This window comes from Hermetia illucens, chromosome 6, assembly GCF_905115235.1.
Source record: "Hermetia illucens chromosome 6, iHerIll2.2.curated.20191125, whole genome shotgun sequence".
In the NCBI taxonomy this organism is placed as follows: domain Eukaryota; kingdom Metazoa; phylum Arthropoda; class Insecta; order Diptera; family Stratiomyidae; genus Hermetia; species Hermetia illucens.
In genome coordinates, this window is record NC_051854.1 from 39,371,127 (window position 1) to 39,385,682 (window position 14,556).

General features: G+C 42.5%; 2 protein-coding genes across 2 annotated transcripts in view; one reads left to right on the top strand and one right to left on the bottom strand.

Annotated features, from left to right (window-relative positions):
• Positions 1–14,556, bottom strand: part of LOC119660414 (microtubule-associated protein Jupiter) — a 213,556-nt gene that overhangs the window by 192,815 nt on the left and 6,185 nt on the right. The gene's annotated exons all lie outside the window — the stretch shown is intronic.
• On the top strand, positions 13,306–13,833 carry LOC119660417 (protein FAM32A-like). Its single transcript, XM_038068964.1, has one exon. It carries the CDS (start codon positions 13,370–13,372, stop codon positions 13,712–13,714), a length of 345 nt encoding a protein of 114 aa, XP_037924892.1. The 5' UTR covers positions 13,306–13,369; the 3' UTR covers positions 13,715–13,833.

Below are 14,556 nucleotides of genomic sequence, written 5' to 3' on the forward strand. Positions count from 1 at the left end.
CAAGAAGTCTTTTTCTTCGACACACTCGCTGTTAGAAGAGATTTCAGTAATCAGAGGAAACATGATTAGATTAGATCTATGCAGTTCTCAATTTTAATGAATCCGAGAAGAAACCATATCAAACTTAACAATAGTAATAATAATCGTTGACGCAAAAACCCAATTGGATCAGGGCCTTGAAGTGTGTTAGAGCACTTCATTCAAGACCGTAACGGTACACTAAAGTACACTGTAGGAGGCAATGTGATCAGCATTGTACATTACCTTGCTTTGACTCAGGTACTCATTCACAGCCAAGTCGACTGGTATACGGTGTCAAATCACGATACAAACTCCACTGCCACCAGTGAAATTTGAACCGCGACCCTCCGTACGACAGTTTTGTGCCCTGACCACTCAGCTGTCTGGACTACCTTCACAGACTGAGCATTCGTCAGCTCCTGGTCGAGAGATTTCACAGAAACTAATGCTGGGCCCATTTAGGAGAAGCTCAACAATGCTATCATCTCCCGGTGAATGAAATCGGGGAAGCTCCCGGAAAACTGCTAAAGCCAGAAACGCTAAGTGGGATCCACAGGAGAGTCGGAGTAAAATGAACAAAATTGTCCGAGTTCATAAAGAATAAAGACTATGTATCAGGCCATCGAAAACATGGTCAGAGCGCTTCGAGTTCTGTGCGACAATTCCAGGGACCAAAGAAAAAGAAGACGAGGCAGACCCTGCCTAAGATGGAGCGATGGCGTAGGCCACGACGCCAGACAGCTTTTGGGGATATCGAATTGGTGGACCGGTCTAGGCCTGCCTTAATAAGGAATTCCAAACATCCCGGTTTTGCGCCGAGGTCCACCAATTCGATATCCCTAAAAGCTGTCTGGCGTCCTGACCTACGCCATCGCTCCATCTTAGGCAGGGTCTGCCTCGTCTTCTTTTTCTACCATAGATATTACCCTTATAGACTTTCCGGGTGGGATCATCCTCATCCATACGGATTAAGTGACCCGCCCACCGTAACCTATTGAGCCGGATTTTGTCCACAACCGGACGGTCATGGTATCGCTCATAGATTTCGTCATTGTGTAGGCTACGGAATCGTCCATCCTCATGTAGGGGGCCAAAAATTCTTCGGAGGATTCTTCTCTCGAACGTGGCCAAGAGTTCGCAATTTTTCTTGCTAAGAACCCAAGTTTCCGAGGAATACATGAGGACTGGCAAGATCACAGTCTTGTACAGTAAGAGCTTTGACCCTATGGTGAGACGTTTCGAGCGGAACAGTCTTTGTAAGCTGAAATAGGCTCTATTGGCTGACAACAACCGTGCGCGGATTTCATCATCGTAGTTGTTATCGGTTGTGATTTTCGACCCTAGATAGGAGAAATTGTCAACGGTCTCAAAGTTATATTCTCCTATCCTTATCTTATCTTATCCTTATTCTTCTTCGTGTTTGTGTTTGACCAGTGCGGTTTGATGTTGTTGGTTGATTCGTCTTCGAATCTAATCATAGACACATTTTTTGCGCATAACCATGAATCATAGCTGTTGGGAGATTATCTTATGGATTAGTAGAAAAAATCTAGGAATTCAGCCTAGGGTTGCAGTAAGTATCGGATTATGGTGAATCCAACCGACATAAACAATGTCGTTCATATCCCCATCGAAATTTATTTAACATGTGGTAAAAAGCTCAGGGGAATCTACCTCTTGGAAGAAATTAGTATATCGTATTGAAAAAATTATTTGATGCAAACATGACCAAACATCATAACATTAAAATATCACTTCACGTTATAACATCACCTGATTTCCAAAGTGATGATGATATTACCGATTTGGAGGTCCCACCAATTGAAGGCGACGGGCAAATGATGACACCAGCAACCATGGAAGAAACAATTCGTGCACTCCATCGACTTAAGAATCTTAAGTCGCTAGGAACTGATGGAGTTATAGCCAAACTGATTAAAGACGGAGGAACTACACAAAATGGTTCAATTGATGCTCAAGGTAAGCGAATTAGTGCCCCACACATAAAAAGGTGGATATCACGCTGTGCCGCAACTATAGCCGTATCGCGCTGCTTAGTACCATCCATAAGGTATCTTCCGCTGCCTTGTTAGACCGTATAGCCACATACGCCCAGAACATCATCGATCCATACCAAAGAGGCTTCACTCCTGGCACATCAGTAATAACAACAACAGGTTTTCTCTTTGGTGCTGATGAGATTAGACCCTCAAGGTCTCCTTACAATACGCCAAAGTGGGATGTCCTGACATAAGGAACATTCAATTGAAAAAAAATCATACGATGGTTGACTATCGGGGATTAAATTCACGATCCCCGATACCTAAAATTAACTAGGTAATCTAGACAAAGATGAACTCTTTTTCGAAGGTGAAATTAAAAGTGAATTTCCAAGAATCAGATATAGAGAAGGCTGCGTTTCCCGTTACTAATGAAAGTTTTGGTAGAGCCATTTACCAGGGAGCCGCGAATTTAAAAAGCCTTTGAGCTTATCATTGCCATTCTCCCATTGCGATATCAGGACGATAGACCTATTATCCGTTTGCCAATAATTCTTACCAAAGTGAAGGAACGTTATGGCACTAACAAACAAGAAATATTTTCAATTATCTGGAATTTAAGGTGTTATATCTGTTTGGAGCTCCAAAAAAGATTTTTTTTTTCAAGATTTTTCTGTGAGCACCTGTTTTAATTATAGTTTCTAAGTAGTATACCAATGGATGAAGAAACTTTTCGGGAGTAAGAAAACAATTTATTATTGACAATTTTTTACAAAATGGCGACTGCAGGACTGTACAAACAAAATAACTCATCAGACGCTGCCCCACCTCTGCCCTGGGAGCAGCGTGACCGAAAGTAGCCACAGGAGGTAATCGCTCCATTTATATATAATCGCAAACGGCATGAGTGCGATTTAGATTGAAGTGAAATCCGTCGTAAATTCAGACCTAAACCAGGCTGAACCACTGAATGATGGACCCGACCACTTGGGAAGCAGCTTACTTCCTCTCCTATGGTCCGCGGACTCCTTTTTAAGGTTTTGTGTAAACACAAAACCTTATTAAAATCGGTTTACTGTCTGTCTGTCTTTTTTTTTTTTTCCTCCTCCTCCAGATCCACATCACTTGTAGCATTATATGCCACGGTGGCCAAGTTGTCCACCACCGAGGCACTGCGGTCGAGGGATATCGACGACCGGGTTTCCGAGCCCCTGCACCGTAAGTTTCCTCCTTCTCTCGTCTTCCATGGTGGTTTTATGTTCTGGGTATCCTTCCCATAGCCATTTTGGTCCGCGCACCAGAGATGAGCAAACACTAGCCCATGCACAGTCAGAAAAGAAAAGTGCATGAACACATATTTACACATGAATAGGTATGCCCCAATCCGCCAGCTGGGGTCGCGCCTGATGGGAGATCTGGCCACTCCTCACAGGCTGTTCTGTCTGTCTGTCTGTCTGTCCGTCACACGCATTTTTCTCGGAGACGGTTATAGCGATTGACACCAAATTCGGTAGAAAGGTGGGAACTGTGAACGCTCACGCATACAGTGAATTACATCCTTTTACGTCGAATTTAAGGAGAGGTCCCCATACATGCAAAAGGGGGGTGTAAAATTTTTTTTCACTAAATATAGTCATGTAGGGTATCAAATTAACGGTCTCAATTAGTACTTTTCAAAGCCGATCTTAGTTTTGACATTCGTTGAAAGGGTGGGGAGCGCGGGGGGTTGAAAGTGATCACTTCTTTAAGGGGGCCATTCTCAGAAACTACCCAACCCAAAAATCTGAAAAAAATCAGGAGGCTGCCACTATATGGTGTCTGGGCTCCGAAAAACCTTCCATGCCGATATCTATTTAAATATAGTTAATAATAGTATATTACTACAATTTTTTGTAATTGGTTAGAAACCCCCCTTAAGTTCATCCTAGTACCATGAAACTTTGTAGTGATATAGGCTATAATATAGAGCATGATCTTACTAAGTTTGGTAGAAATCGCACTATTACTAACAAAGTTATAATACCTCCAATTTGTTGCTTCTTTGAAAATTGAAGACTATGCATGTCAATATTACCCGAAAGTGGATACTCTCACATAATATATGGATATATTACGTGCTACGTACTAACAAATACACAAAACCTTTCGTACCTGAAGCGTCCAGCTTCCGGTTTCCCGACTTGTTTTGGGTTAAACACCCCAAGTTTTCCAAAAAAGTTGACTGACGGTTTCGACGGTTTCGGTTTTTTTTGGAAAACCTGGGTGAGGAGTCCGTGGATCACAAGAGAGGGAGTGAGTTGCCTCCCAAGTGATCCGGTCCATCATCAAGTAGGTGCGGACTCCCAGCATCTTCGACTCACTAGCTATTAGAAGAGATTTCAGTATTTACAGTGAACGTGACTGACTTACATCTATGCGGTTCTCATTTTTAATGCACACGAGAACAAACCATATCAAACTTGACAATAATAATAATAGTTAGCGCAACAATCAAAATGGATGATCAGTGAAATTTGAACCGCGACCTTCCGTACGACAACGGTCTAACCACTGCCTTGTGCTCTAACCACTCAGCTATCCGGACTATCTGTAGAAAGTGGCGTTTAAAAAAGTACATCACTTCCGAGACATGGAAAGATGCTTCACAAACTGACCATTCGTCAGCTCCTGGTCGGGAGGTTTCACAGGAACTAATGCTGGGCTAAGTATTAATGCTAGAGTGGAGAAAAATCCACATATCGGTCAGCCAGAAGTCTATTGAAGCAGGATGCCTCAGGGGCTGCCCACAGTAAGGGGTTCTCTCTCCACTGTTATGGCTCTTGGTAATACCCTGTTGTGGCTCCTGGAGGACAAAAAAAGTCTTCGCGCAAGCATTTGCGGACGACCTAGCCGTAATAATTACCGGCAAGTTTGCGGACACAGTATGTGACCGCTTGAATGCAACTCTACATGTAATCCACAGCTAGTGCCTCCGCAATGGTCTCACGGTGATGGGGCAGCTATACGCTATCCACCTTAGCAGGGGCGGAAATCCAGATGGCACAAACAGTCACGTACTTAGGAGTACATTTCGACTCCAAGTTAACGTGGAAGCATCATATCCAGGAACAATATCAGAAATCCTGCAGATTGCTCTGCTGCTGTAGGAATGCGATAGGTAAGACCTGAGGACTTTAACCAAAACGGATATACTGGATGTATACATCCATAATAAAACCCATTTTGATGTATGCATGCATCGTCTGGTGGCCAAAACTGAATTTTGCTAACAGCAGGAAGCTGCTAATGCAGATTCAGAGACTTGGTTGCCTAAGTATTACTGGAGCAATGAGTACTACGCCGACTGCGGCACTTGAAGCTATCCTAAATTTACTCCCCATTCACTTGGGAGGTGAAACGGAAAGCAGCCAACGACGCATATAGGCTCGATACCATTGGGACGTGGAAAGGCGGCCAACCAAACGGTCATGCGTCTATCTGGAAATTCCTTGAAAAACATCCGGTAGCCCTGATGCCGACCGATCATATGGTTTCCAGATTCGTCTTTGAAAAGACATACACTGTCGTAATCACCGAAAGAGAAGAATGGTCGACAAGCGACCATGAGTCTTTTCAGATTACAGACTTAATAATCTTCACCGACGGGTCAGTCATGGAGGATGGATCGGGCGCAGGGGTGTTCTCGGAGAATTCGATTATAGAACTGGCCCGACCCCTCGGAAAAATGACGACCATATTCCAGGCGGAGATATATGCAATTTCATTGGCACCAGAAGAATGTCTGCGACAAAAATGGAGGAGTCGCACCATTCGAATCTGTTCCGACAGTCGGGCGGCATTATCGGCACTAAATGGCAACGACATATCAAGCCAGTTGGTGTGGAGTTATCATTAGATGCTGCTGAAACTTGGCCGACTGAACGAAACATTCCTGATGTAGGTGCCGGGGCACTCTAACATCGTCGGTAATGAGGGGGCTGATAGACTGGCTCGCCGAGGGTTTGGATCCAAAATGGTGGGCCCAGAACCAGCTCTTGGAATCCGACCATCTACTGTCATGTCTACTCTGAAGGGTGAAGTTGCAAAGATTCACGGAACCGAGTGGAGAAATTTTAACTCTTGCCGGCAAGCGAAAATTCTTGTGAAAAAGCCTAGGGCCACTAGAGCGGTATTTTTGTTGTCCCTTAAGAAGTGGGACATGAAAACCCTAGTAAAGCTTTTGACGGGACACTGCTCCTTAAACTACCATATGAAAAAGATTGGGGTAGTGGTTTCGGCTATGTGCAGCTAATATGAGGAGGAGGAGGAGACGACCCGACATCCTCAGATCTCAGACAAAAACACCTGGGCAAGGTTTTTTTCAATGAAGAATCTGTACACTCTCTGTCTCTGGAAAATGTTCTCAGATTCGCTAAAGCCTGCGAAAACCATAGGCGGGATGCCATTGAATAGGCAACTTACGGGGATAGTACAATGGGCCTAACAATGGCCTGAGAGCTCGGAGCTGCGGCTCCCCCCAGCTAAACTAACTAACTAGCGAAACAATCAAACTGGATCATCAGTAAAATTTGAACCGTGAACTTCCGTACGACAGCCTTGTGGTCTAACCAACCAACTATCCGGACTATCTGTAGAAAGGGGCGTTTAAAAAAGTACATCACTTTCGAAACATGGAAAGATGCTTCACAAACAGCATTCGTCAGCTCCTGGTCGAGAGATTTCACAGAAACTAATGCTGAGCCCATTTAGGAGAAGCTCAACAATGCTATCATCTCCCGGTGAAAGAAATCGGGAAAGCTCCCGGAAAAATGCTAAAGCCAGAAGCGCTCAGTGGGATCGGCAGGGGAATCAGAGGAAAATGAATAGAATTGTCAGAGTTTATAAAGGATAAACACAATGTGTATCAGGCCATCGAAAACATAGTCAGAGTCCTTCGAGTTTTGTGCGACAATTCCAGGGGCCAAAGAAAAAGAAGACGAGGCAGACCCTGCCTAAGATGGAGCGATGGCGTAGGCCACGACGCCAGACAGCTTTTGGGGATATCGAATTGGTGGACCTCGGCGCAAAACCGGGATGTCTGGAGTTCCTTATTAACGTAGGCCTAGACCGGATACCGTGAGAAAGGTTCTTGAAAAAAATCAACGTCACCCAGGCAACACAAATTTAACAGACATCTTAGAAAGTATCCATTGCATAAGATCCAATCAATCGTCTATCAAAATTGTTGCGCAGCTATTTATTGCATTCAACATTGAAATAACTTTTTTGGATTGGCCATTCAAATGTCTTGAAAACTATTCATCTTCAAAAATATGTAAACTTTAATTGGAGTTTTTTTCAACGCTACAATGATCTTCGAGAGATACATCGAAAACGCAGTCGAATATCTGTCTCAGAATAGCTATCACTTTTCCCTTTCAATAGATGTTTGTTCAATTTGAAACAAAAATACTCATTACATCTCAGCTTAGCCAAAAAGCCCAAATCTTCCCTTTTCAGATCTTTATCATTCAAATTAAACATGCATATGTCACATTCCTATTAACTTGGAAAAACAATCACTTTATAACGATTCCACGAAAAAAAGATTGTTTATATTCATGTAGCCCAGAAAAAAGAGTCGTCTGAATAGTCATAAAATATCATTTCTATTCATATTTTCGTCATTCGATACATATTGAGAAAGGAACGTCGTGACAAGCGAAATCTCGAGAGAAAATAACTTTTGTGAGCCCTTCAAGATGGAAAGCCATTGCACCATGCCATTCCGTCCATTTCAGAAGAAAAGATGGGAAAAAACCTTCAAATTTCCAAACAGACTTAGTAATGGTTGTTAATTGAAAATCTTCAATGGAAGAAGACACCTTTAACTTCATTTTAGCCTTTGGTATTTGTTGGCGCGACTACTGCCTCGGCACGCAATTAAGCTAAAAAGTAGAAAGTTATATTGATTAGAAGGTGTGCTAAGATGAAAATGGAAAATTATCAAGATTGTGTTAGCTTTGTTTTATTGATGAAGTATCACTTGCACACATATATCGACACTTTGTTGCATTTCAGAATTGATGGTGAAAAGGTGGAAGCTAATGAATATCCGGATCCATTGATTTTCCTCATATTAACGATGAGAGATATAGAGAATAATGCCGGAAGTGAATTTGCTCGTCCCAGTTTTTTCCACTTGTGACCTAATGTTCTCCATATAGTGTTATGAAGAAGCAGAACTGGGAAGGTGACTACTATCCAGGAGCAAGCTAGTGACAATTTTTAATTGGGACGAATTATCTAAGTATTCTGGTTGCACATGGCTTTCGTTGAAACATAAAAGTCAGATATGAGTATGTATCTAGTGTGGTAGCACTGATTAATCACTTGACTCGACCCCCCGTAGAACAATCTGACGAAATGCAGCCATAGTTCATATATGTGAAAGTTGTCAATAGCTAAACAGAACCTAAGTGCAGCATACACATGCCCCTAAATCGCCGAAGCCGAATAAGAACCCAAGACACCCATCATCATACCGACCGATTTGCCTCATCGACACGGCAGGAAAGATGCTCGAAAGGGTCATCTACAATAGACTCCTCCCTATCATTGAATATAAGGATGGACTATCGGAGCGACAATTCGGATTTCATCAAGCACACTCAACGATCGACGCCGTAGACGTTATTTTGAGAAGCTGGCTCGAGACGCGATGTCGTCTAAAAAGTGTTGTGCCGTGGTGAAGTTGGACATAAAAAATGCGTTTAATTCCGCAGGTTGGAAGTGGATAAAAAGTTCACTGGCTAAAACGAGTTAGTTATTTGACTAAGCTCCTCGACAGTTACCTTCCGGAGACGACACTTTGGTACGACACGGATGAGGGATCCAAGCAGTACACCGTCACCGCTGGAGTACCACAGAGCTCGGTATTGGATCCTCTTCTGTGGAACGTCATGTACAATGGGGTCCTTGTCCTCCCCGTACCAAAGGAGGCCACGATAGTCGGTTTCGCAGATGATCTAGTTGTGGTTGTCGTCGCGAAACAACCTGAAGACGTTGAAGTGTACGCTAAGGAAACCATTAGCACCATAAAAGCGTGGCTGAAGATGGTTCAGCTTGACCTTGCGGAACAAAAGGAGGAGGTGGTCTTGATTAGCAATCGTAGGAAGAGGAATACGTTTAATATTCGTGTTGGTGGCCACGTCATCACTTCAAAACCGGTTATCAAATACCTAGGGGTGATAATTGACGCTAAAATCAATTTCAAGGAACACCTGGACTATGTCTGTGAGAAAGTGACAAATACCAACGTATCATTAGCGCGGATGATGCCCAAGATACAGTCGCAGATTACTTGTGGCTGGAGTGGTTACAGGAAGTACCTGGACCAATTTAGGCTGGATGATTCTCCCTTTTGTCTTGAATGTGGTTGCACACCTGAGGATCCGGAGCATGTTATATTCCACTGTCCACGAATTTACTCAGAAAGGAGTGTGGATGACTCCCTGAAAACCAACCTAAGCCCGCAGAGCGTCGTCAGGGAAATGTTGAAGTCGGAGGAAAACTGATGTATAGTGAACGCTGCAATCAAAAGAATACAGGAAGAACTTGGAAAAAGCGGAGCACGCAAGGAGGACGCGAAGAACATAAGGCTTGCTCGCTTAAAGTACAGTCCACCCCGCGAAGTATTGCTTTGCGGCGGTTCCGCGGGGAAGGAAGAAGGAGAAAGCAGGGGTGGTTTTAGTGGATGAGAATCCCAAACGCTGCTGCAACCTGGCGCGGCAGTGTCTTTGTAAGATTTCCACCTCCATCCATAAAAAAAGAGGCAGACAGTGAACCGATTTTAATAAGGTTTTGTTTTACACAAAACTTTAAAAAGACTTACTTTGGGCTATGTGTCTGCGTTTTGACAAAAGATTAAGGTAGTTCTTCATACCGAAGTCAGGAAAAGATGACTATTCTAATACAAAGAACTTCAGACACAACAGCTTGACTTCATTTTCGCTGAAAGATATGGAGAGACTGATTGAGCATCACACTCGTGGGAAGGCACATAGGTCGCACCCACTTACTAAAAAACAACATGCTTATCAGCGCGGAAAATCCTGTGAGCCTGCTATTCATTCTTTGGTTTCCAAGATAAAGGATGCAACTCTGAAGAGTGAGTACGCAATGAGGGTATTCGTGGACATTGAAGGGGCGTTTGGGTGTCGATCTCTACCTAACAGCAGAAACAACGAAAGGCTGTTCCTAAGGAGGTGTGCTGTCGCCACTTCTGTAGAGTATGCTGACCGACTCATTACTACACGAACTGCAAAATTTGCCAATACACGCTCAAGCTTATGCTGATGACGTGGCTGTGCTTGCTGTTGATCGAGATCTTGGAACGGTGTATAGAAATATACAACGTGCCGTTGAACTGATAGTCAATTGGTGCCTTAGGCATGGTCTTTCAATTAATCCAAATAAAACCATGGTATTATTCACAAAAAGGAAAAAACTGCATGGACTTTGCCTACCAGAAATGAAGAAGGAGAAGAAGTGAAATATCTGGCAGTTACTCTAGATGAAGAGCTTCTTTAGAATAAACATGTATTGGTAAAGTTCAAACCAGCTCTCACAACTTATGGACTGTGCAGACGGACCTTTGCCTCAACATGGGGACTTAGGCCCCATGTAGTAATGTGGATATAACATTGCTATCATTAGGACGATGTTTGCTTATGCATTTGTAGTGTGGTGTGTTGAGATGAGACAAAAAGGTTTTCACCGTAAATCAGCCGTACTGCAAAGAACCGTGTGTTTGGATATTATCGTTGCCATGCGATATATGGATATATTTATTCAAAGCACTACAATGAGAGCAGCTCTAGAGACTAATTCAATTAGATCTAGGGTGAAACAACAGATCTGGGGGCGCAGAGCATTGGAAGTACTGAATCCAGTTCTTATAATGCCTTCCGATTCTTATCTGTTTCGTAGAAGGTATGGAGCTATCCTGAAACGTAGAGAGAACTTGGAAGTCCCCCAGAAGATGGCTCAAAAACAGAACAGGGCGCTGGAGCCGGATTCTACCTCTCGAATAAAAACGAGAAGTGGACTTTTCCTTTGGGACAATATGCAACGGTTTTTCAAGCCGAAGTTTATGCGATCCTAAGGGCGGCGAACTGGGCGATTGACGAGCGGTTGAAGGGCAGGCGCATCGTAATTTGCAGTGATAGCCAGACTGCATTGAGGGCGTTGAGTAGTCCTTTGATCACCTCGAAAATCGCTCAGGAATGCAGAAACCGTTTGAACTTTATCTCTATATCCAAAATGGTGGAACTGCTCTGGGTACCTGTTCACTGTGATGTAAAGGAAAATGAAAGAGCAAAAAAGGGTTCAATCTCCGCCATGCCAGGACCGGAACCAGCAATTGGAGTATCAGCAGCATTGGTTAAAGCTGTCTTCAAGAACTGGGAACAATGACAAGTGACAGCCTAAATACTGCTAGATACATCAACCTTTTCCTGTTAGAACCAAACATGCATACCGCAAAGTTTATCCTGTCGAAAAGCAGGAGGACTTGCAGTAGGATTGTAGGCCTTCTGACAGACCATAATTTGTGTTCGCCCTGTAGTGAGGAAGCGGGATCCACAGAGGATCTCCTATGTAAATGCTCCGCCTATGGACGCATTCATGCATCAGGCAGATCTTCGGTGCCGATGTTCTCCAATTGCGACCGATAGCACCACATTCACTAATGGAAATCGTGCGATATTTTAACGAATCCCGGATGTTCCGTTAGATGGTGATGTCGAGTACAATGGGCCACCACGGCTGTGGCAGCAGTGCTCAGAAGCTATAGCTTCTCCGCCACCACACACACAACATTCTATGACTAAAGGTGCAGCAATTTTGTGTGAATGAGGTAAACCTGATCTAATAACTTTGTTAATAATAGTGGAATCCACACCAAACTTTCTAATATCTTTGCTGTTTACGTAGCCGCCGGTGTAGCCCATAAAAAGAGTAAAAATATGTTTTACCTACAAAAGGGTCGTCACTAACCACCACTGAAATTTATAAACTAAGCGTTGATATGAAATTTAGAAAATCAGCTGGAGCCACTTTTAACTGAGAGAATGACTTCCCCTTTGCAGCGAATTTAATACATAGTGAATTATCGGTGCGAAAACTCTGAACTGAGTATTGGAAAGTCTATTCGTTCGAAAGGATTTCGAGGTTACGTGACAGACAAGGCACGACCAGTTTGCCAGTAAAACCTAATCGCTTGAAATGATTAAACCCATATGCAGTTGATTGTTTATATAATCCTATATATGCCATACGATTAAGAACGCTGTGTGGTCTTCAGAGCTGGCTGCCAAATTCACATTTCAAGAAAGCCTAAACTACGTTGTCTTGAAATCTTGGAGCCAAGAAGAAAACTCCGCACCAAAAGTGACCCTCCAGCTCCGAAATGAACTTGATAAACACTTCAAACGTTATTCGTTCTGTAATGGACAATGAATTTTCCGTCTATAACATTTTTAATATAATTCTAATTTAGCTTATCTTCTGCGGTTCACTTCAACTAGCTAGAATGCTCTTATCTGATTCGGTTTCCTGTACATCTTAGCTGGATGTAGACGGCTCGAGCGGTCATAAAGGGCTATTTCAGCTTATCAGCATTCTTTGATAGCATTTCTGAGGCAGTGCGATACTGAATAATTCTACATTTTAGTTTACAAACGCACACATAGTTGACACCAATAAAGGGTTCCGATGCATTTGGACCAAGAAAGGGTAACTGTTCGAGGAACGCTTCAAATACAATGTTCGAAAAATGCGTTCTTTGAAAATACTGGGACCGGACTTCTTTCGACATTCAACCAAATTCACGGTTGGGTGAGAACGAGATGGTATCAAAAACAAAACGAAAGATTAGAGTTAATTGATTAATTTTATTGCCCGCACAAAGCAGGATGAGAAGAAGAAAACGAAAACGAGAAACAGTAAACAGCGAATTGCGCGTCAAAAGATGATAATAAACGTCAAGCGGAGATGTAGAAAAAGAACCGCTGTAAAATGTCCTGGTGAATTGCCGCTTGAAATCCATTTTGACTTTGATGAAAAGCGGGAGATTTGAACAGTAACTTTTAGTTTCCTTAATGGCATTAGGTCTTAATGTACACCAAATATCTATTAAAAGCTAAGGGGAATGCAATAATAATACCAGCCTTTTAGTCCTTAAAAATCCGGACTATTATAATTAGACTTTCTAGTCAGGTTAAAACATAAATGTCTTTGCTATATATAACGAGCCGGAAAGTAGAAGTCACAGTTAATAGTTGAAAGTTATCCCGAACTGATTAAAAATGTCAGCAGAGTACGATATTGTCGTAAATGGAAAGCTGAAGTTGAAATCAGATTTGGATGTAAAAAAAGGGAAAACAGCCAAGAAAAATAAAACTGGTAAAAAATTAAAGAAAAACTATGTGGAGAACTTCGAGGAAAGTTATCCTAAACAAAAAAAAGTGGAAGCTCACAAAAAACCAACGAAGGCAGAAGTGACATTTAAAAAAATGCGAGAAAAAATGGAAAACAAGCGAATTTTGGAAAAGGCTGCTATGACTCATAAGCAAAAAGTTGAAAAATTCAACAGACACCTAGATAACCTATCTGAACACTATGATATACCCAAAGTATCTTGGACCAAGTAGAGTTCATCTCGTTCATTGAACTCCACATGAAGCGAAAAGTCGATCATACGTTTTTAAGCTGATACATTTTCTACAATTGTCAAATAAAGTAATTGAAGAATAAACTAAAAAAAATAATATACGTTTTTTTTTACTATACGCAACGGATCTGCGAAATTCTTACTTTTATAAATTTGTATGCCAAATAATGAGAATGGTGCTGGCCGCCTAAGCGATAAAGGAACAACCGCCTGTACTGTCTGCCTATCCCTGTTCATTGGGAGTTTCAGGATGAGTCGTTGAGTTTGGAGTGAAGCGAGATTGTAATCAGATTGAAAAGTACCGGGCTTAAGACACTTCCTTGGGGTAGGCCACTGTTTACCGAGCACAACCCTCATCCACTTTCAGTATTCTAGAAAACCGAGGGTCGAAGAGTATATGTCAAATGGCACGTTTTTCTCTCTCATAGTTTCGGCAAGGAGTAGATCCGCTCTGTAGCTTTGCTGATGTCAAAAGACACCGCTTTCACGATTGCCTCCACAAGCACGTTTTGTGTTTCCTAGAAGGAAGGAAAGTCTTTCCTTGACTATACCGTTAAGGATTTTGGCGAACGTGTTTATTAGGGAGACAGGTCTGAAGTTCATCGTGTTGTTCAGGTCAATGTTGTTTTTGGATATTGGAATAATCTTAACTGTCCACAGTTCTAGCACTGTCTTTCCGGCGTTTCGAAAGGGTCTACCTTGAAATAGGTTTTCCCAATTATTACTGACACAAGCCGCGATTCTCCCAGAAAGGTTGATTTTTTTCTAAACACTTCAGGTTTTGTGTTGTGTAAAAACATTTGAGTGGACATTAGCCCTAAT